This window comes from Mus caroli, unplaced genomic scaffold (genome assembly GCF_978045245.1).
Source record: "Mus caroli unplaced genomic scaffold, Mus_caroli_1 scaffold_3, whole genome shotgun sequence".
Classification (NCBI taxonomy): domain Eukaryota; kingdom Metazoa; phylum Chordata; class Mammalia; order Rodentia; family Muridae; genus Mus; species Mus caroli.
Window position 1 is genome coordinate 50,956,458 of NW_028227258.1, and position 15,979 is coordinate 50,972,436.

At 43.9% G+C, this 15,979-nt stretch overlaps 1 protein-coding gene across 1 annotated transcript in view; it reads left to right on the forward strand.

Annotated features, from left to right (window-relative positions):
• Positions 1-382: 382 nt before the first annotated feature.
• Eeig2 (EEIG family member 2) overlaps positions 383-15,979 on the forward strand; it is a 57,384-nt gene continuing 41,787 nt past the window's right edge. Inside the window, exon 1 of the mRNA XM_021159007.3 lies at positions 383-840. Within this exon, the coding sequence (XP_021014666.1) occupies positions 704-840 (137 nt within the window). The 5' untranslated portion in view covers positions 383-703. The remainder of the gene's footprint in view (positions 841-15,979) is intronic.

Genomic DNA, 15,979 nt, shown 5'->3' on the forward strand with positions numbered 1-15,979 from the left:
AATGTTTAAGAGCTAGTGGATTTTAGAGACCCTACAGAAGATTTTTAGGTTTGGGATTCTATTTGTCTCTATTTATCTTCAAACCCAGAGGCCATGAAATCACTGGAGGGGGAGGGGAAGAAAGGGGGGCGGTGCAAACCCAGAAAGGAAAGGCGCAGAGGAAGCTGCAGAAGGAAGCTTTTTCGGCTGGGTTTGTCTTTTTTTAACCCCGGGGAGGCGTGCCGAGCTCGCTGCTGTCGCGTGTTAGCTTGCCCAGCTTCCCCGGCGGGGCGCGCGCCCGCCCGAAGCTCCTCCGCCCTCCGCGGACCGCCCGCTTCCGCGCTGGGTGCGCTTCCGGCTGTGGCCGCTGGGGGCGCCCCGGGCAGGGAGGCTGCGGCGACCGTTCTCCTAGCGGCGCCTCTCTCCCTGCTCGCGATCAGACGGGCGGCGGCGGCGGTACGGAAAGGGCGCCCACTCCCCGGGCGAGCTGCAAGGCGACCGCTCCTCGCGGGCGGCCGGGGTCCGCGCTGCAGCCGCCGGTGCTCTCAGGCCCGGGCTGCCGCGGCAGGCGGCCCCGGCTCCCGCCGACTCGCGGCGCCCCCCGGCTGCGCCCCCACGCGCCGCTCGCGGCCCGGGCCATGGGGCTGGGCGGATCCGAGGCTCGGCCGAGCTGAGGCGGCAGCGCTCGTCCGCGCAGCCCGCTCGCCGGCGCCTGGCCCTCACGATGATGAAGAAGAAGAAGTTTAAGTTTAAGGTGGACTTCGAGCTCGAGGAGCTCTCCTCGGTGCCCTTCGTCAACGGGGTCCTCTTCTGCAAGATGCGGCTGCTGGACGGCGGCAGCTTCACCGCCGAGTCCTCCAGGTAAGGAGCCTCGGGAGCTGCTCTCCCGCGCCCGCCCGCAGGCAGGGGCTTCTTGCACGGCCAGCATCCCTTTCTATGCTTGGCCCCTTTGCTCTGTCGAGCTGCCAGCTCGGTGAGCTCATCGTCCTCCAGAGACGAGTCTGAAATCAGCCACGGCATCGAACAAACGGCACCAAGTGCTTCGCAGTGGGCTGGGCTGGTTGTCCCGCGCGCCTATCTTCAGGTGTCCCCTGGAGTCTGCTTTCCCCCCAGTTCTTCAGGAATGGGAATGGTGGAGACACAGAAAGGATGCTTCTGGTTTGTCCAAAGACATTTCCCATATTTGCAAAATCCAAAGTAGACCTTAAACCTTTGAGAAGCAAAAATGACCCAAACTGTTACAGTCCAAGAGCTCCCACTCGGAACCGCCTGTGGTTGATGTAATTACTGAGACTTTACTGGGACTTAGGGTGGCCACGATAGAGCTTGGGATACGCCTGGTCGGGCTTGTCTTGAGTCAAGCGTTCCTGGCAGACGAGACTATGTAGTCTTTGGCTTGCCTTAGAGCTATGTCTCCAGTTAATGTGTTTATATTCTCAATTGCCCATCTTCAAGTGGCCACTAGTGGGTCTCAGTGAAAGACTTAGAATCAAGAGAGCCTAGACCTTATCCTCCATGTCCTTTTAAAATGGGACACTGGGAAAGAATCTGACAGCAGGTGACAGAACGCAGCCATGTAGGGCAGGATTCCTTGAGTAATTTAAGGGTAGGTTACAGATTGATGGATTTGCTCTTAGATATTTTTCTCTACAGAAAAACAAAATACATGAAAGAAGTTTTGGAATGAACTTTTAAGTTCTTAAAGTCAAGGAGAAGGGGCTAGTCGTCAATATATGTTTTGTCTACGTATACTTCATTTTTACCCTAAAAAATATTCTTTTTATCTGTTGTCCCATTAACAATGTAAAGGAAAAAATGTCAATGGGTTGTGGGATTTCGGAAGCCAGAAAACTGTCCTCTCTGGCAATAATGAATCCCGTAGAAGCCAGGAAACGCCTAATTGCCTAAATGAACAGATGTACGTGGCACTATTGATCCTCAAAATTATTTTTAAAAATCCACTGAGGATAATTTTCAATATTTAACTGTGATGGCAAACCTGTAGACATTCAGCTAATTGATTATACAACCATTTTAACACTGCTGTCAGAGAACAATGAACTGTGGAGAAGAAAAAACTACATGCATGCATACATACACACACACACACACACACACACACACACACGCGCGCGCGTGTGTGTGTGTGTGTGTGTGTGTGTGTGTGCGTGCGTGTACAACTTCCTAGCTCTTGCAATGGAAATCCTGAACACCATGCGGGGGTCAAGTGACAGCCTTACTCTGAGGCCTAGACAAAGTTTTCCTGGAGGGTTCTTACCCCCTCCCCCAACTTGGAACAGATAGACTTAAGCCTCTGCCTCAATGGTGCCACCTGGTGGTTAGAACATGGGCCTACCACCTTCTTTCTCTTCTACCTCCTTTTCTGCATGGAGTGTTGATTTGCCTTACTTCATCTCACAAGTCAGTTAGTCATCAAAAGAGGTCTGTCTGACCGTTTCCCCACACACACACCTCACTCCCAGTACACATGTCCACTGGGCCGTTTAAACATATTGATTACTCTAGGCAGGGCTATGAGGTGGAGAGTTTACTATGCTAGTAAGTGAATTGAGTCTTAGGAAGCATACCTTCCCAAGATCCCCTCCTGTCTGATCACGTGATGCCAAGTTTCTGGCCCAAGTCTAACTTCAGACAGCGTGATGTCAGACAGAGATAAAAGGTGTGTGCTGTTGAAGAGTTTCTGAGTCGGCAGCTGCCTAATAAGTTAAGGTATGAGGGCTAAAATTGATTTCTCCACACAGGAAAAAATAAAAGTCAGGTTGCCTGTGTTAAACAAACCCTTCCTCCAACTAAAATCTGGCTTTATGAAGAGAATTGAGGTTAATAGTGCCCTAACCAGGGCTTAGCAAACCTCAGGCCCACCGTGATGACCCTGCATGGGTTTACTTGGGCATTTACAGCTAAAATTCGGAAAATTCGGTCAGTGATTTAAGGCCATCGTGAGGGTTTCCTCGGACAGTGTGCCTGAAACATTGAACGTATTTTGGCATTTGGTGGCAAAGACGTTTGCTTAGATTTTCTACCAACTCCTTTATCCTACCAAAGGTGTTGGTTTAAGAATCATCCCTTGAGCCAGGTACAGTGGTGCAGATCTCAGTCCCAGAACTTAATGTAGAAGCAGAAGGATGCTAGCCTACAGTACATGAGGCAGCCTTAAAACACACGTGTGTGTGCATATACACACTTCAATAAAAAGAGCATACCTTCCTTTACAGGGAGAAATAGAAAAACCTGAAATAATCAAAATTGTGTAGCTTGAGTAGCAGGTACCAATCTAAAGAAGAGATCATCTCTGGGTGCTAAATTTTAATATAGAAAATTATTCTAGGGGACCTTTTTGAGTCATAAGTGGTTGAGACTAACATTTCTCCCATAGCGATATGAAATGACTTCTGTGTAAAAGGGTTAAAGCGGGCTTGTGACTGTCATCCTAGGAAGGCCTGATGACAAGAGTGACTTTGATGAGTGTCCTGATCTTCTTGCCTGGATGACAAGTGCGCCTTACAGTGCTTAGACTGTTTGTACAACTATGTGGTTCATGCTAAATGCCTTCTGAGAGCCTGCACTTTGCATCCTGCTGAGCAGAAGACAGTTGCCTAAGCAGCCAGTCCTAGTTAAACCTGATAAGTGTCCCTGTCAGACAGCACATCTCCCCCAATCCAATGCTAGAGTCGCTGTGAGCGGATTCGGCTGCGAATTCCAGAACCGTAGTGTCTTCAGCAATGAGTACAGCTGTATGCTGAGTCCATTGAGTTCTAAGGTGTCTTAGTCAGGGTTTCTATTCCTGCATAAACATCATGACCAAGAAGCAAATTGGGGAGGAAAGGGTTTATTCAGCTTACACTTCCATACTGCTGTTCATCACCAAGGACTGGAACTCAAGCAGGTCAGGAAGCAGGAGCTGATGCAGAGGCCATGGAGGGATGTTCTTTACTGGCTTGCTTCCCCTGGCTTGCTCAGCCTGCTCTCTTATAGAACCAAAACTACCAGCCCAGGGATGGTCCCACCCACAAGGGGCCTTTCCCCCTTGATCACTAATTGAGAAAATGCCTTACAGTTGGATTTCGTGGCGGCATCTCCCCAACTGAAGCTCCTTTCTCTGTGATAACTCCAGCTGTGTCAAGTTGACACACAACCAGCCAGTACATAAGGAATCACCAAACCCTAGGCACAGTCTGAGGGACCCCACACAAAATAATGTCTGTATTGTTGAAAAGGGGTCTTAATGGACTCACAGGTTACACACCAAACACACACACACACACACACACACACACACACATTCCTTGCCTTTGTTCACAAACTAAACGTGCAGATGAGTCATTGCTCACCAGATATCACTTAAGCACTTAGCAAGTTTCTACCTCCCTGTCGAGGGATGTGGGAAGTAAAGCAAATAAATTGACTCTAATTAATGAAATTAGATCACAGATGTCCAGTTGCTAGATGGTGGGAGACACATGGCTTACTGCCTCATCAGTGGGTCAGACGCTAGGAGAGTTTTGAAAAGGAAAAGTCTTTTATTTACAGTTATGATGGTTGCTGAAGTCTGCATTGGTATTCCAGCTGAACACACCTAGAGGATGGATTTGCACTGAGAAGAAAGAGGTGAGAGGAGAGCCCGCACAAGCCGTTAAGAGGGTTGGTGCTACATCAGCCTGATGGGAGAGTTCCCATGAACAGAAGCAGCAGATGATGTTAGAAAGGGGCTTTGAATGGCATTATAGGGTTTGATTTCCCTGCTCAAAGGATAGAATTCAATATTGTATTCTCGAACTGCACCATAACGTGATTAAAGTGGAATTTGAGCCAGCTGGCTGGCTGGCAGCCTGCTGCTGTTTAGATTCAAGTGGCAAAAAAAATAGATAGATTAGCGATAGAGAGACAAATGAGAGGCTGTGAGAACCTGAATGCAGGCTTTTCGCATCAGTAAATGACAGGTGATAATGCAGTGGCCAATGCCTTATGTCATTGACAGAAGTCAGGAAGTTGAGGTAATGCCCTTTCAGCTGTAAGGCATTTTCTCAATTAGTGATCAAGGGGGAAAGGTCCCTTGTGGGTGGGACCATCTCTGGGCTGGTAGTCTTGGTTCTATAAGAGAGCAGGCTGAGCAAGCCAGGGGAAGCAAGCCAGTAAAGAAAATCCCTCCATGGCCTCTGCATCAGCTCCTGCTTTCTGACCTGCTTGAGTTCCAGTCCTGACTTCCTTGGTGATGAACAACAGTATGGAAGTGTAAGCTGAAATGAAATGCCCTAATGTTCTGTTTGGGGTGGGGGGAAAACATTGGACGTGGCTGTAAAGCAAAGGTTCTCAACCTGTGGGTCATGGCCAATATCCTGCACATCAGATATTTACGTTATGACTCGTAACAGTAGCAAAATTGTAGTTATGAAGTAGCAACGAACATGTATTTGTGTTTTGGTTTAGTTTTTGAGACAGGGTTTCTCTGTGTAGCCTAGCTGTCCCAGAACTTCACTCTGAAGGCCAGGCTTGACTCAAGTTCAGAGATCTGCTTGGCTCTGCCTCCCAAGTGCTAGGATTCAATGCAGAAGGCATGCTCTCCACCACACCCAACATACTGAATTAATCTTGTGGTTGGATGGGGGGTGTCACTACAGCATGAGGAAGTGTATTAGAGTGTCATAGCATTGGGAAGGTTGAGAAGCACTGCCCTAGAGGAGATGAAGAGTCATTTCATCTAAGGTGACCATGGACCTGACAATTGATCGAAGGCACAGTTATTTCGGTGCATGTATTTCTTATATTCTTGGCCTCTTGGGGCCATAAAAGCCTGTTTATTCCCATTAGAAGATCCATATACTGGTTTACTTGTTTATAGATGATTAGTGAAAATGAATTTTAGAAGGATCTAGATTCTCCTGTGAAAGTTTAATCGGTAAAAGAAGTCAGAAAAAAAAATATACAACTCTTTATTTTGAGGAAGTGACATTAAAAAATGGTTAAGGCAAGTGGTTAGGTCTCACCACAGTTAACAAAACATTTAGAAAATACATTGCAATGTTACAACGGTCTACTCAACTGAAGCCAAGCGGCTGCCTAATAAAATATTTTTGAAGACCTTTCATAAAAACAGAACGTTGTATCATTTGAATCTTTCCAGAACTCCCCTTAATAAAGTATGTGAGTCCCTTTTAAAGCTTCCTGCAGTTATGAGGACATGCTTAATTCTGGTCTGTTTAAGCAAGGAATGATGGGAAGGGACTATTCCTACATATCTGTGATTTCTCAGTTCGCCTTGCATCTCTCTCTCTCTCTCTTTCTGTGTGTGTGTGTGTGTGTGGTGTTTGTGTTGGTAACTAATACGTTTCCAAGTTTCTCATGAACTTGTGGAAAAACCACATGTGAACTCAGGGAGTGTCCGGGAAGCGAGGCGCACATCTGTGTATTGTATCTCTGACTCTGTAAACAAGCTAAAAGGATTTCTTTTTTGTTTTTGCCAGAGAACATCTTTGTTTTCAGGATTTTAATTCACTGGACATCGTGTACTGCTTTCCAGTTAATTTTTGCCATATTGCAAAAGTAAAAATTTTTTCATGTTAGAAAACTTAGAGAAGCAAAAATAGCAAATATTTTCAATAAATTAACCATGCAGAGCTTACCACCATTATTAATATTTTGGTATATAACCTAGCCTCCATTGGTCCCTATACATACCTACCTACATACATACATATATGCATACATGAATGCACACATATATACATACTATTGCCCCACAGTGATCAATGATACATATTTATTTGTTCATATATTTATTTATTTTTAGACAGGGTCTCACCATGTAATTCTGGCTGGCCTGGAACTCAATATGTAGACCAGACTCCACACAGATGCCTCTGTCTCCCAAAGGCTGTATTTAAAGGCATACACCACCAGACCTGGCCTTTTGAACCAAAATGGTATCATGCTGTACTTTCAGTTAATTTTTCATGTTAGTAAGTATTCAACTACAAAATATTTCACATAGCTACATATTATTCTCTTATGTTAATTCCAATGATTGAACTAAATCCCTCAGAAGTAATTTTCTTCCTGCCTTTTTAATTAATCATTTTTATAAACTATAGTAAGTATCTTTGTGACCAAGATAGTACACATCTGTTCTTATTTAGGCTATTATATAGAAATAGTTATCAAATTTCATGAGTTTTTTTTTTTTAAGATTCATTTCTTTTCACGTGCATTGATGTTTCCAACTTCCCTACCATTGTGTTGAGCTGATTTTTAAGATGAAAAAGCACTAAGAAGCAGCACCTATAAAAAATAATCAATACTTATTGTTTGGTTTGGTCTGGTTTTTGAAACAGGGTCTCACTATGTAGTTCTGTCTGGCCTGGAACTCACAGAGATGCCCCTGCCTCTGCCTCCTAAACACTGGGATTAAAGTTGTGTGCCGCCAAGCCTAGCTAAGGTTTTGATTTTTTTTTTAAAAAACTTCTCTTCCACACTGAGATCACCAAGTAACCAAAAGTAACCAATATTCTAACATACTATCTGACTACAAACTGGAAACTCTATGCTCTGAACCCAGCAGTCCCTCTTCTCGGTATATATCCCAGGACAGTGAAAGCAATATGCTGAAAAGATCCCTGTACTTGGTAACCCAGACAGTGAAACAACATAAGCATCTACACACAGGTGACTGAATAAAGAAATGTGGCATATCCAATGGAGATTTATTCTGTCTTCAAAGGCAAAGAAATTCTGTGTTTGTGGCAAGGCAATGAGACTGGAGGACATTAGGCTAAGTTAAAGAAGCCCTGTGTAGAAAAACAAACGCTGTATAACATCACATCCGTGAGTGAGATAACAAAAAGGGCAAGGTTGGTTTTTTTTGTGGGGGGGGGGTTCTTTTTTAATCTCCAATTGAGGCAGCCTGGTCTATATAGTAAGACCCTGTCTCAAAACAAAACAAATTGTGTTCATTCAAGGGTGTTCATTTGGCATCATTTAGGGGACACTACCAAGTAGACACCCAGAGAGGATGCTGAATTCTGAGCAATCTGGAATATTGCTAACAACAGAGGACTTGGGTTAGTCTTAAAGTTAATGTCTTCAAAGACTAAAATTATGAGTGTGTATTTGTATATATCTTACTTTCTTGTTTTTGTTTAGTTCTTGCAAAACTACATCAATAGAGATGGGAAGTCTATGTTTCTCCTCTTGGCTCAGGAGATACGTGCAGTTTTGTTTTGTTTTTTAAATAAGTGACTTAAATAAAATGAGTCTTGTCTCGTATGAAGTCCAAGCTGCTAGTGTGGTTCTCCCCGGGCAAATTGTCAGGTACCTGGACTCACTTTATATTTCTGCTCCCGGGGTATTGGCTCATCCCTGGAGACTGTGGCTCACCCTGCATCCCAATCCGGTCCATGGGAGAAGAGAAAAGTGGGGAGGACCCGTCAGTTCAGTCTGTAGGCCTGATCTTAAACATGTCTGATGGGAGGACCTGTCTGTTCACAGTCTGTAGCCTGATCTTAAACATGTCTGATTGTAAGGAAGGCTGGGAAATGTCATCTTTATAGGGTATCATTGTACCTGGCAATAAATAAGATAAATAAGTAGAAGGGCAGATATCAAGGGGTGAGAAATTTTCAACTAAAAGAGCACAATAGAGAAACGCTACCACACTACAGCTAACAGTTAAATGGCCTTATCTGTTTGTCAACACTGGTGGTTTTATTTTTTAAGATTTCTTTTTTATTTTTTTATTTTATTATTATTATTTTTTTTTTTGGTTTTTCGAGACAGGGTTTCTCTGTGTAGCCCTGGCTGTCCTGTCACTCACTTTGTAGACCAGGCTGGCCTCGAACTCAGAAATCCGCCTGCCTCTGCCTCCCGAGTGCTGGGATTAAAGGCATGCGCCACCACGCCCGGCTAAGATTTCTTTTTTAAATATCTATTGATTTTATTTTTCATGTGTGAGTGTTTTGCTTGTATGTATGCATGTATACCGTGTGTGTGCATTGTACCTGCAGAGGCCAGAAAAAAAAAAAAAAAGTATCAGGGTTCCCTCCCTGACCATCTTATATAGCCCAGGCTGGGCTGATCTTCCCGAGGTCCTGAGTTCAGTTCTGAACAACCACATCTCCCAGCAGCTCACAACCATCTATAATGGGATCTGATTTCCTCTTCTGGTGGCCGTGAAGACAGAGCACTCATATACATAAAATATATGAATCAGTAAATCTTTTTCTAAAACGTTTCCACGGAATGGAATGGGAGAGGAAGCCGAGCAGAGGCGAAGAGGCAGGATGTGAGAGCTTGTCAGCCCTGGTCAGGGGTTGGGGCGGACTGGCAGGATGAGTTAGGCAGGAGAATAGTACCTGGAGAATGGGTCACCGAGAAATGGTGAGCTGGAGGAGAAGTGACAAGTTTCACTGCCATCTTTTTCTGTGGCTTGTATGGGTGAAAGGTATAAGCATAAATGGGCTGTGGGCCCTAAGATTCCTGGGGGCAGAGAGGGAAAGATGTCATGCTTCAGTGTGTCCCACCTCAGGCCCAGGATGTGCAAGGCAGTTCCTCCAGTTTCCAATTCCTCCAGCCTCCTCGTGTGTTTTATGTGTATGAGTGCTCCATCTTCATGCACACCAGAAGAGGGCATCAGACCCCATTAGAGATGGTTGTGAGTCACCTTGGGGTTGCTTGTATTTGAACTCGGGACCTCTGGAAGAGCAGCCAAGTGCTCTTAACCAGGAGAACAAGTGAGGTCCCTCGGGCCCTGTCTACTTCCTAGGAGGTCTCACCTCCTCTTATTGCTTTTGCTCTGAGGTCACCATCCTCAGCAGCAGTCTCATTTCCAAGGAAGGAATCTGCTTCCTCCTGTCCCTCGCCACATCCCTGCACCTCTCACTCTGCCCATGCCTGGCTTCCAGCTCCTCTCTGTATACACTGCCAATCCGCATTTTGTAGGGAAAAAAAAAAGAATAATCCATTTGATCTGTCTTAAGCATTCCTTTTCTCCTCTCAACCCTGTAGTCTAAGTTCTGCCCCACCACGTGACTGAAACTGACTTTCCTAATATCAGTCATAGACAAATTCTATGTTTTCTCATTTGTACTCCAACCAGAGCTATGGTAATTACCTGCCTCTTGAAACTTGACTGTTTCTGTCTCCTTGAAACCCCCACTTTTACCTCTCGGATCTCTGACTTCCTTTATGAGTTCTCGGAGGGTCTCACTTATACCCATTTCATTAATAGCCTTTATTTTTAGTGCAAACTTGAGTAAGTAGTATAAAGTTCCCATATGCCTCCTGTCGCTCACAGGATGCTCCTGTCACTCCTGTCGCAACTCGGGGAGGAAATGGTTTGTTTAATGTACACTTCATTCATTGTTGAAGAAGTGAGGGCAGGAACTCTAGCAGGACAGGAAGTTGGAAACAGGAGCTGATGGAGGCCATGGAGGGGTGCTGTTTACTGGCCGAATGAACAGCCTCTCTTATCTTAAAGAAACTTCTTTTGTAAATGAGATTCCAGGGTGGTTTATAAAGGGTAGATTTTTAGATTTATTTTACATGTCCAAGTGTATGGTCCCCATGTATGTACATGTACCCTGGGTGTGCCTGGTACCACAGAGGTCAAAATGGAGCACCACATCCCCTTGATCAGATGATTGTGAACTACCATGTGGGTGCTGGGAAGTGAACTCAGGTCCTCTGCAAGAGCAACAAGTGTTCTTAACCACTGTGCCAACTCTAGAGCCCCGGGGTTCTCTCACTCTTATTATCTTGTTTGTTTTGATTTTGGAGACAAGGTCTCACTGTGTTGCTCTGACTGGCCTGGAACTCACTGTGGAAACCAGGCTCACTGATTGGCTAGACTGACTGGACAGGGAGCCCTGGGAGTCTTCCCATCATTTCTTCCCCAGTGCTGTGAAGAACACACACACACCATCCCCAGTGCTGTGAAGAACACACACACCACCATGCCTAGTTTTTACACGAGTTCTGGGACCCCAGATGGAGGTCCTCACGTTTGTACAGCAAACCCTTTCCTGACTGAGCCGTTTCTCCCAGCCCCTAAACAGAGGCCGAATTCTTCAGGAGAATTCTTTAGGTTGTACAGCCAGAAACATTAAGTACCAACTTTCACTGCTAGTGACACATCTATATATTAGGAATACAGAATTTATGGGTGTTAGAGGTTGACTAACATTTCATTGTGGCTGTATACTTTAGTTGTATAGAACGTGTTCCTCTATTGCTATGCTAAGGTTATTTCCACGTCTTGGCTTCTGTGGGTGCAGAAACAATGAGTGTACATGTTTACCAACTGTAACTGACAATAAAGTAGTCTACACAGGAAGACATACGTAGATGAAAGTGCTTATTCATCAGTTCAGTGTGAAAAACACAGGACCCAGCTCCACTGGGTCTAAAACTCATTACCTCTATTCATGACCTGGGAGAGGGTTCAGTGAGGACCACGCTTGGCAACCCAAGCATCTAAGGGTGTGGGTTCAGATTCCTCGAACCTACATAAAGCTACACAGTAGCACACATCTGTAACATAGTGCTCCTGTGGCAAAATTGAAGGCAGAGACAAGGGAATCCTCTGTTAGCCTGGCACACACATCCTCAAACTCCAGAGACCCTGTCTCAAACAAGGTGGGTGGTGCTCACTAACACCTGGGGTTGTTCTCTTACTTCCACGCCTGCACTGTGACATCCTACACCTGCACTCACACGAACGTGTACACATGCACACTCGCACACAGTACTGAAAAAAGAAAGCCTGTCTTCTCTCCTATATATCATATGGATGAGGGTTACAGGCATCCTAAGGAAAAGGAGGAACTCAAGGGTAGACATGCCGATGGATAAGGTACAGTGGATAATTCCGTTAATGGAGGAATCAGAAATCAAATTTTTGAGATGGTACACAGAGCCAGGCCTGGTGGTATAACTACTGTAGTACCAACTACTTGGGAGCTGAGGCAAAAAGATCATGAGTTCAAAACCAGCCTAGGCTATACAGAGAGGTTATAAGCAGATGAAGGTTTGACTCTTAGCCTGCATAAAGAGTCATATATTTCTTTTATATGTGTGTGAAGAGGGGTATGGATATGTTTATGTGTACACACATGCATGTGGGGGTCAGAGGTCAGTGTCAGATGTCCTCCTTCACTGATCTCCACCTTTGTGTGTGAGTGCACATGTTCACGTGAGTGTGTTTGTGAGTAGGTGTGTACTTTCGGAGGAAAGAGGTCACCACTGGGTGGCTTCTTCAGTCACCCTCCAGTTTGTTTTGAAGATGGGGTCTCTCAGTGAACCTGGAGCTCACCAATTAATTCATCGAGACTAGCTGGCCCGCAAGCCCTATGGACCCTGTTGTCTCTGCCTCCTCAATGCTGGGATTACAAGCATTGGCTGCTGCTACATGTAGCTTGTCACGTGACTACTAGGAATCCCAAGTCATGTCCTCAAACTTTTGTGGCAAATTCTGTTTACTGACTGAGCCAACTCTGTAGCCCTGAAGCCATAAACTTCTTGATCTGAAACTGGCTCATTGGATCTGTAACTTTAGAAGCTATTTGTAGCTATTTTTCTACATTTTTAGAATAGTCACAAATGGCAACAAAAAAACATCTTTTTTGTTTAAAAGGCATAGCCTAGTAATTAATTCAGTTGCTACATTTTTATTCTTAAAAATCTAAGTTTTGTAACCATTCCCACATTTGCATTCAGAAAGATATCTGTGTGTGTGGTGAGGGTTATATTTAAGTGGTAGTCATATTCTCTATTTGTTTTGATCTCTGAAAAAGAGATTTCATCTTTTCATAGATAATGCAAAGTTTTGGCCGTGTTTTGAATCTGTAGTTCACAGCACCTCCTAAATTCTGTAAAGCTATTATTCCTTTGTTTTAAGGGATGTGGAAAATGTATTTTTGTTCCTATACATATTGTCAGGTTTTGATTAGACTTTATTTTTAGAGCAGTTTTAGTTTCACAGCATAATTGAGCAGAAGGCACAGACATTTGTCATGTGGCCTCTAGTCTCCACAGCATCGTCTGCTGTTCCCTCTGGACTACAATGCACTCATCTTAACTGATGCACCTATAGGCAGGCAAGTCACCACCCACAGTCCGTGGTTTGGTGCTGTGCATCCTTTGGATTTTTACACATGTAATGGTGTCTACTCTATAGAATGTGTAGGATGCCTTGCACCCCAGTGATTTACCCCTTTCTCCTTCCCTCCAGCCCCCAGGCTTTTTATGGTCTGCATACTTTTGCCTTTTTCAGAGCACCATAGTCTATGAGTGGATTTTCATTTCCTTCCATGATTTTTACTTTTTTGAATTTGGGATTTCATATTAAGTTTTCCTAGACTATGATAATATATTCCCAAATTCTCAGTGTGGAATCTTTTCTTAGACTATTATTATTATTATAGAAATATTTTCCTATTGTATTTTTGTGTGTCATCTATATGTATATTGTTTTATCTAGAGGTAAATGGAATTAATAGTTTCAGAAAAAGGAATGTATTTTCTTGAATGAATTTGACAAATTTTAGATTATACATGTAAGAGATGTACAAGAAAGAGATGTATTTCTCTTTCTTGTCTGGGTATTTTCACTTAGCATACTATCTTTCAGGCCTCATTATAAATGGGTAAATTTCCTTTTTAAGAAATGTGTGTGTGTGTGTGTGTGTGTGTGTGTGTGTGACATTTGCTTTACTCTTTCATCTTCTTTAAGTTTTTTTTCCCAAATCTTAGCTATTATCAATAACTCTGAAACAAACATGGGATTGCAAGCATCACTTTAGAATACTAATGTGAAGCACTTGCCCATAATCCAAGCTCTTGAAACCTGAGACAAGAGGATTATGAATTCAAGACCCAGCCTGGGCTACACAGCAAGACCCTGACTTCAAAACCCAAGCCAAACGTAATCAACCAAACCAAAGCACTTGATTTTGTTTGCTTTGGATACATACCCAAAGGTGTGTATGGTTGCTGGACATGTTGTGGTTCTGTTTTTAATTTTTTTGAGGAACCTCCATACCATTTTTCATGATGGCTTTACCAAAACCACATCCCAGAGTTCTCTTTTTTCTAGATCCTATCAACACTGGTTCTGTTTTAACTCCTTAGTGACAGCACTTTAGTTAGACGGGTCCATCTGGCTTGGGTTTATGTTTACAGCTCCCTGGCATTAATGGTAAGCACCTCTACATTAACTCATTGGCCAGTTGTACAACATTTCAAAAATGATCACTCAAGCCTTTGGCCCATTTTTAATCCAAAAGCTTTTTTTTCTGTTGCTATGATTGAGTTGTGACTTCTTTACATATTTTATATATTAACACCTGATTACATGCATGGGCTATAAATTTTCTTCCATTCCATACAAGCAATGTGTTTCCTCATATGTATGTGTGTGTGCAGTGTGGACATGTGTATATATTTTCACATGTATAGGGAATGAACGTGTGTCTTCATCAGGATATGTGTCGGCCACTAAATGCAACTCTTACATGACACTGTAGAGCTTTTTGCAATATTTGTAGCAGATTTTAAATAAGCTAGTATTAGCAAACACCTACTATATGCCAATGAATGCTACATGTTATATGAAATTTCTCTCACTAGAACAATTCAGGACAATAAACAATTATCTGCTGACACCTTTGTCTCCATTCAGTCTCATTCTTTGTCTCTGCCAAGGGTCAGTCCCTAACCATAGTCTGGGCTCTATTATTTCTGATATCTCAGGGATCAATCTTCTCTGATAACACTATTCATACCCAGCCAAATGCTCACTTTGGTCCCTACACTATTTCCCCCTATCAGTACTGAAGTGTGCTTATCTTTCCTGCGTGTAGAAGTGAAATCATCTCTCATGTCATGTGCTCGGCTGGATGCAGCCCTAAGTTTCCCTACTGACTTCATTCCTAACAGATCTGAAGCGAGTTGCCCACATCTCTGTATCTCTTCTCCATAGTAACATGCTTCAGTCCCTCCTTGTGACCAACACTGCACTCAGCAGCATCATGGGTGGCTTTTTGTTGCTAAACCCAGTGACCCCTTTTTGGTCTCTACCTTACCTGACCTCACTGCCGTAGCTGATGTTGCTGAATAGGCTTTCTTAAAACTTGCCCGTTGCTGTTGCAGATACCCTGGTCCTTTTCTTGTCCTGTTGAGATGCCACCTCCTTGCCTTTTCCAGCCTCTCTCCTGATCTGATATTGGGAGCCCTGCAGGCTGTCCCCTTCCCTTTCTCCTTCGCCACTCTCCTCAACTCAACTGGCCTCATCCTTTCCGATGGTGAGGACTTTCGCTCATGTTTTCAGTCCTCACCATTCATTCTCTCTCTCTCTCTCTCTCTCGTTCTCTCTACATATCTGTCTGCAAACTGAGCATTTCCAAGGAGAAGAATATGAACTGGGATTCTGAACAGCATTTAGTGGCCAACACATATCCTGATGAAGACACACGTTCATTCCCTATACATGTGAAAATATATACACATATCCACACTGCACACACACTGCCTGACCCACTAGAAAAAATGAATCCGTGAATGAGTAAATAAAGCAAAGCCCACTGCACAGTTAGTTTCTCATGATGATGTTACTGCTGAGCATTTACTTAGGTTAAAAATGCTGCTGGAGTTGACAGATGCATGTATCCTTTGTGTTCCTTAAAAGTCAGTCTTCTAGATCTAGCCAATCTTCACAGCCTTAAAATACTTGTTTTTGCTTGGATTCACAAAATCTCCTTCTTTGTCGGAATCTACGTGTCTCCTAAAATAGACAGATCTTCAGTATATCAGGGGAAAGATCTCTATAAAGTTGGCCATTCTTTCACTTTGGCGAGCAAATTGAAACAGACTCACAGGTCTTGAGTATACCATTTATTATCAAGCTACACTGTACCCCAGGTACTGTTTGGGGCCCTGTGGAATGATCTACTTCATCTCCCTGGGTTCCCCTGAGGTGTAGATCTCATGAGAA